The sequence below is a fragment of the Mercenaria mercenaria genome, chromosome 9 (assembly GCF_021730395.1).
Source record: "Mercenaria mercenaria strain notata chromosome 9, MADL_Memer_1, whole genome shotgun sequence".
NCBI classification, from domain to species: Eukaryota; Metazoa; Mollusca; class Bivalvia; order Venerida; family Veneridae; genus Mercenaria; species Mercenaria mercenaria.
In genome coordinates, this window is record NC_069369.1 from 2,974,299 (window position 1) to 2,982,132 (window position 7,834).

The 7,834-nt window shown below is 38.1% G+C and overlaps 1 protein-coding gene across 1 annotated transcript; it reads left to right on the forward strand.

Moving 5' to 3' along the window:
* The first annotated feature begins 5,305 nt into the window (after window positions 1–5,305).
* On the forward strand, window positions 5,306–7,717 carry LOC123546368 (protein PIF-like). Its single transcript, XM_045332572.2, has 2 exons — window positions 5,306–5,459; window positions 6,333–7,717. Exon 2 carries the CDS (start codon window positions 6,357–6,359, stop codon window positions 7,560–7,562), a length of 1,206 nt encoding a protein of 401 aa, XP_045188507.2. The 5' UTR covers window positions 5,306–5,459; window positions 6,333–6,356; the 3' UTR covers window positions 7,563–7,717.
* The last annotated feature ends 117 nt before the right edge of the window (window positions 7,718–7,834 follow it).

Sequence of the window (7,834 nt, forward strand, 5' to 3'; positions counted from 1 at the left end):
TTCTGTCTAATGTTTGCTGAGTTTGTCCGGTTTCAGTCCAATGATTGTGGAATATGTCTGTTTTCTGTCCAGTGATTGTGGAGTATATCTGGTTTATGTCCAATAATTGTGGAGTGTGTCTGGTTTCTGTCCAGTGATTGTGGAGTATGTCTGGTTTCTGTCCAATGCTTGTGGAGTATATCTGGTTTCGTTTCAGTCCATTGTTTGCCGAGTTTATCTGATTTCGGTCCAATGATTGTGGAATATATCTGGTTTCTTTCCAGTGATTATGGAGTTTGTCTTGTTTCTGTCCAGTAATTGTTGAGTTTCTCTGGTGGCTGTTCAGTGATTGTCGAATATGTCTGGTATCTGTTCAGTGATTGTGGAGTATTCTGGTTTATGTCCAATAATTGTGGAGTATATCTGGTTTTTGTCCAGTGATTGTGGAGTATGTCTGGTTTCTGGCAAATGATGTTAGGTTTGTCTGGTTTTTGTTCAGTGATTGTGGAGCATGTCTGCTTTCTGCCCACTGATTGTGGAGTTTGCTGGTTTCTGTCCAATGATTGTGGAGTTGTCTGGTTTATGTCCAATGATTGGGGAGTATGTCTGGTTTCTGTCCAGTGATTGTGGAATGTGTCTGGTTTCTGTCCAGTGATGTTGGGTTTGTCTAGTTTTTGTTCAGTGATTGTGGAGCATGTCTGCTTTCTGCCCATTGATTGTAAAGTTTGTCTGGTTTTTGTTCGGTGATTGTTGAGTATGTCTGGTTTCTGTCCAGTGATTGTCGAATATGTCTGGTTAATGCCCAGTGATTGTGGAATATGTCTGGTTTCTGTCCAGTGATTGTGGAGTATGTCTGGATTCTGTCCAGTGTGTGTCTAATATGTCTGGTTTTAGTGATTGTGGTATAGGTCTGGTTTATGTCCAGTGATTATGGAGTATGTCTTGTTTCTGTCCAATGATTGTGGAGTATATCTGGTTTCGTTTCTGTCCAATATTTGCTGAGTTTGTCTGGTTTCGGTCCAATGATTGTGGAATATGTCTGGTTTCTGCCTAGTGATTGTGGAGTTTGTCTGGTTTCTGTCCAATAATTGTTGAGTTTGTCTGGTTTCTGTTCAGTGATTGTGGTGTACGTCTGGTTTCTGCCCAGTGATTGTGGAGTATGTCTGGTTTATGTCCAGTGATTGTGGAGTGTGTGGTTTCTGTCCAGTGATTGTGGAGTATGTCTGGTTTCTGTCCAATGATTGTGGAGTATATCTGGTTTCTGTCCAGTGATTGTGGAGTATATCTGGTTTCTGTCCAGTGATTGTGGAGTATATCTGGTTTCTGTCCAATGATGTGGAGTTTGTCTAGTTTCTGTCCAGTAATTGTTGAGTTTGTCTGGTTTCTGTTCAGTGATTGTCGAATATGTCAGGTTTCTGTTCAGTGATTGTGGAGTAGTCTGGTTTATGTCTAATGATTGTGGAGTATGTCTGGTTTTTGTCCAGAGATGTTGGGTTTGTCTAGTTTTTGTTCAGTGATTGTGGAGCGTGTCTGCTTTCTGCCCTGCCCATTGATTGTGGAGTTTGTCTGGTTTCTGTCAAGTGATTGTGGTGTTGTCTGGTTTATGTCCAATGATTGGGGAGTATGTCTGGTTTCTATCCAGTGATTGTGGAATGTGTCTGGTTTATGTCCAGTGATTGTTGAGTATGTCTGGTTTATGTCCAGTGATTGTGGAATATGTCTGGTTTCTGTCCTGTGATTGTGGAGTATATCTGGTTTCTGTCCAGTGATTGTGGAGAAGATCTGGTTTCTGTCCAGTGATTGTGGAGTAGATCTAGTTTCTGTCCAGTGATTGTGGAGTATATCTGGTTTCTGTCCAGTGATTGTGGAGTATATCTGGTTTCTGTCCAGTGATTGTGGAGTATATCTGGTTTCTGTCAAATGATTGTGGAATGTGTCTGGTTTCTGGCCAGTGATTGTGGAGTATATCTGGTTTCTGTCTAGTGATAGTGGAGTATATCTGGTTTCTGTCCAGTGATTGTGGAGTATATCTGGTTTCTGTCCAGTGATTGTTGAGTTTGTCTGGTTTCTGTCCAGTGATTGTGGAATATTTTCTGTTTCTGTCCAGTGATAGTGGAGTATGTCTGGTTTCTGTCCAGTGATAGTGGAGTATGTCTGGTTTATGTCCAGTGATTGTGGAATATGTCTGGTTTTTGTTCAGTGATGGTGGAGTATGTCTGCTTTCTGTCCAGTGATTGCGGAATAATGTCTGGTTTCTGTCCAGTGATAGTGGAGTATATCTGGTTTCTGCTCAGGAATTGTGGAGTATATCACATTTTTGTCCAATGATTGTTAAGTATAACCGGTTTAGGTCCAAAGATTATGGAATAATATCTTGTGCTTCATAGCGGGTATTAGAATCGACAGCTGGAATTCCTCAAAACACATATTTTCGTATTCTATGTAATAGTGTGACAAGATTGTTGAGAACAATTCATCCTAATATCTCCCTGAACCACAAACTTGTCTATATTATATTTGTCCATAGCATACTCAGAAAGACCGGTCTTGAGTTTGATACTGGTTCTGCTTTTATATCAGATTTCTATAGCATTCCCACATAGATATATCTCAAATTTGATAAAGTAGTTCTAATATAGTACTGGTGACTGTATTATTCTCACAAATGCCTATCTCGAGTTGGATGTGTGCTTTGCTATTGTGTGTGTCCATAGCATTTTAACAGATTTTAACAGACCCAATTTCAAGTCTTAGGAAATGGTTCTAATATAGTATTGGTGTCAAAGACCTAACTCCTATTTGATAAAGGAGTACTAATGTAGAATTGATGCTCAAAGCGCTCTAATAAAAACCTTTCTATAACTTGATAAAGAAGTTGATTCGATGTTTGAAACATTCTCACCATTACTTATCTAAAATTTGATAAATTGGTTCTGCTGTAGTGTGGATGTCCATAGCATTCTCAAAAATTTATGTAAGGTGAGTAACCATAGTAACTGTAGTATTCTCGTAGAAACCTACATCTGCTAATGGTTCTGTTGTGCGTTCTCATGAAGACCTGTCACAACCTTTATATATAGTGGTTCATATGAAATGCTGGTTGGGACATGCCACTTTCGAGTTCGGCGTGCAAATTGTCGTTTGCCAATTGTTAGTCACTGCGTAATTCCGAGAAATAGCCGGATAGCCGAGTACTGGCTCGAATTCAATTTTGCATAGCCATATATCAAAGAACACAACTATTAAACAATTTCTATTATAGGGGCTGTGGTAATAAAAGGAGTACAAAATCTTCATACCAATTCAGGGAATCTCTCGTTTGACCTTCAGATAGTATATGCATCGCACAAATAAACATAGTAACGAAGATTGATGTTAAGTCTAAAATATTTACTGTATTCTTGCACGAGTTTTTGCTCGCAAGTAGTCTTAAGTCGATTCTCTTTCTTACATGTAAGACTGTATAATGTAGGGAACTACTTTGAAATATTTGCTACAGATCTGTTAAGTTATAGTTCAAATTTGGGGAAAATCCATCAAGGAGTTCATGAGAGGAAGTTGTTCATTCTACCTCCTACACTAAACTGAAAGTATCAGTGCAAACGCTAAGAGTGACGTTCACCTCTGTTGTGATTCACCAATCCGTAACATGATTTTTCGTGCATTTCCCTATAGTGGTGGACATGTATATGAACACTTTTTACTAGATATGGCTCCGGATGAACGTACAGACGGACGGATATGGGTATTTATTGGCTGCTCTTTTGTTCTCTCTATTGTTCTTTTAGCCAAGTAAAAGAAAAATAGCCACATAAAAGCTACATCAAAGAAAAAATACAGTTACCTATTGTTCCTATAGCCACGACGGACGGACAACGCCAAACCTTCGGTGGGGGATAATAAATGGCAGCTGTTGGCACTTACACAAAAGGTATCGAGATTATACTGTAAATGATCGCAATAATATTTCCAGGACAACTTCCGACTACTGAGATAATCTTTTCAGAAAACTTCGCTTTATTAAGAGATTTTTATAAGTATCGCAATCTCGCGGCAGAATATGCCAACATTAAAATACCCGCCCTGTATCAAAATTAAAATGATAACTAAACGGTAAATAACAGGTTGCAGGTAAATGCAACTTTCGTTTTGATTTATATTGTTATTGCGCCCACGCAAAAAGAAATAATTGTAAACGTGAAGAAAATGCCACCAGTTGTAATAAATAGTTGTAAGATAAAAAAAATAAAAGCCACAACTGATGACATTGTATTTTTGCAGTTTTTTCTTCATTATTTGTCCGTTCATTTGTGGTTAATTTCATCCCTAAATATTGTCATATATCTTAGCAAAAAAAAAAACAAACAAACAAACTCAAATCTCATTATGGCGACTGATGAATCTTTTCCATTGCTTTGTTTAACAGTAGCGTTTCTACAAGAATTCAATTCATTGCCGCAAGAAACGCATTCTTGCCCAGTTAAGTCGAATAGGAGGGTACTTTCCCAAGCCATCCTTGCATTAGCACCGTCAGATAAGAGAACAATTACTGAAAAATCATATCATATTGATTTTGAACATGTGCTAATTAATACAAAATCAAATGTGCTGAGCTGCAAGTTATTACAACATTGAATTAAACCCTTTTAAAGAATTACATTTTGTTTTTATGCAAATATCCAGACCTGTAGAATTATTTGGAAATGAATTTGAATATAAACTTTCGTATTTATTTATTTTATTTCAATTGTGACAAAACTGATCAACACGACCCACGGGTTGTGTGTGTGTGTGTGTGAGAGAGAGAGAGAGGGAGTGGGGGGGGGGGAGAGAGAGAGAGAGCACAGCTAAAGTCATATGTAACATTTTTTTGTACTATGACTTAGTAGGGTTTTCAGCTTACCGGTCATGCAATTATAGCAGGGTTCGCATAAGTCTTAGCATCAGTATGAACATCAAGACGGTCATCGAATTAGGGTTTGTAAACATTATTCCGGTATCAGCATGCATGTATATTAAAGTTGATTTTTTTGATAACATGCAAAGCCTCAATAAACATAATTTTAATTGTTGTTTACGCATTAAAATGCACATTGGACTTTTAAAACGTGCACTTACAGTCCATCCTCGTTACCGTGGCAGACAATTAATTTGTTCAAACATGAATGAATGTTCAAAAATGTAAACATGCAATCAAATGCATCTGAACCTACGATAAAGGTATTGAAGGATACGGACCAGAGCGTTTTTATTACGTAAATTGCGTTTAGACGTCGCTGACATCTCGTTTAGGATTCGACGGTTAACCGTAAAAACGTAAGGGGGCGTTTACGTTGAATGCACTTTACGTTAACAAATATCGTTTTTTGCTTCCTGTCATATCTGGTATAAAAGTGATGAACTTTCAACGTTGTCACAGACCGAAAATAGTTTGTTTAGTGAAGATCACTCACTGAACACAATCGATTCTTTAACTAGAGGTAAGCTAATATCTTTTATTTAGTTTTCAAATAAATAATGTTGAAAAAGAAAATTGACGGGCATTTTACATGTTGTGTCACAAGTTACATGGACAGTAAACTATTCGTGTTAATATGATTCTTAATATGACGTAAAACCAAAAATCATATGGGATAAAATTTCTTTTTTAAGAACGTGATTTGCAGTTCATTCCGTTCGTTCCTCAGAATAAAATAAAACGTTCAGTTATTCTATACTTCCTGCTATAAAGAAAAAATATAGCAATATTTTTTTCTTACTGTTTCATTTCAAAATCTTTTATGATAACTATCTGAAATATTATATGCGTAGCCACTTTATGTGCAAATATATTTCCTACATTCAAGTGTGACATACACGGGTTGGTCAAACTAAATTTTGTCTGTTTATGACATCTTTAGCAGAGCATTACTGTCCGGTGCATGTTATTTATTAACTGGAAATTTCCGGGACACTTACTCGAAATTTTGAGTTAATAAGTAAGTCGATATTTTAAATTACTAACTTAGTGTATGTAGATATATAGATTCTGGCAATGACTTGGAACCTTGTGTAACCCTTTGATAGCTCTAGATGACCTTATGAGATGACCAGGGTGTGTTCGCTCTAAAACATTGTCACTATTTAGACCATGTTTAAGTATGAACCCATATTGCCATAGCACCCATGTGAATATAATGTAAAATTTCGGGTTCATGATAAACCACACCTGGCACTAGTGTGAGGTTTCGTATATTTCAGTAAGGTTCTTCAAGCTAAACCTCGTCCTGACGAAACGGTGTTCTGTAGGTTTTAACCTAAATACTATGATTTGTATTATGCTATTTTTTCAAACCTCATTCATTGCATTTCAGTTGAAAGAAAACGAAAGAAAGAAAATGTTGCAAATTCCCGTCTGCTTATTTCTAATTGGTGTACTGCATTGCACAAGCGCACAAAAGCCCACAAATCTCTGCGCCGGATGTGTAATGGTAAATGGAGCCGGGTACAACGACCATGTTGACTGTGACAAATATGTCCAGTGCCATGATGATGGAACTGGCGTTCTTGTTGCCGAAGTAATGGATTGTCCCTTCGCAACCCACTGGGATATGGAAAGTTTAACATGTCTACCAATCGGTGATACGCCATGCGGTAATGACAAATGTTTAAGCCTGGCCAAAGATTCAGAATATAGTGTTGCCACAAACTGTAGGGGATACATGAAGTGTGTGGGCAAAAAGTCTAAACCAATGTGCTGTGCTTACAATCAAACCTACGTTGACGGTACTGGATGCGTTGATGACGTCAGTGACGTATGTAATGACACTTGTTTTGGCGTCAGTGAAAGCACTCTGTATCCAGCTAAGTGCGACATGTTTCCTATAGCGGGTAAACCTGCGAAGTATGAAAGGTACGTTGAGGGCTGGGGTAACCTACCGTTAGATTGTCCAATAGGCACATTGTTTCTAAAAGACGCATGCGCCTGTATCGGACTGACTGACGTCATTACAAGGAAAAGGGTTTGCAAGCCTGAGATACATCTTCCTTTCACCAGAGATCACAGAGACGAATCTGGTAAAAGGCACTACGTCTACAATGAAAACGTGGTAATCACAAACGGTGTAGCGGAATTCAATGGCAAAAACAGCAGACTGGTTATCCCAAGATTTACCAATTTAGAACACAGCACCACGGTAGTTATCAAGATTAAGTACAGCTCAAAGCACGGAGACGTGACTGGTATGGGACATGCTCTTGTTTCCAATAGCGACTGTAAAACTCCCCCGTCCATCATGCTTTCTGAAGACAACCGTAACATTTATTTTGGGGTTGGAACAGATGCATCTAAATTTGCCTACACATCTGTACCACAGCTTCCGGTTAATCCTGATGTACCTAAATCTGAGAAGATAGTCGAATACAAGTTCAATAATGGTGAGCTGATGGGGAGCAATGGTGTTGACACAAACAAGAAAGCTGCCACGGGTTATCTGCGTAATGTAAGATGTGCTATTCAAATTGGACACGCCGTAGATCTCATGCCTTTCGATGGAGAGATTGATGAGGTGACCATTTATCTGTGTGACCCTGATCAACCTTAATTACACTGACTGTACTCTATAACTGTTATCATTTTTGCCACGTGTAATTCACTGTATTCGTACCAAGTCTCAGTTGTGTAGAAACATAGAAATCCTTGAAGATAAGCTATTTATTTCAACAAAAGTAAAACAATGCTCATTTTACTTTGGAAGAAGCTAGTTGTGTTTTTTTTCTTGTCGTCCCATCATACATGATTTAGGTTAGCCAGTATCAACTAAGTTAAACAGAACTCTTCCTAGCTTATCACGGTGTACATTCGGCATGCTGTAAT

Bases quoted from the DNA above. Each gene is read 5' to 3' on its own strand.
- LOC123546368 (XM_045332572.2), top strand. From the start codon at position 6,357: ATGTTGCAAATTCCCGTCTGCTTATTTCTAATTGGTGTACTGCATTGC.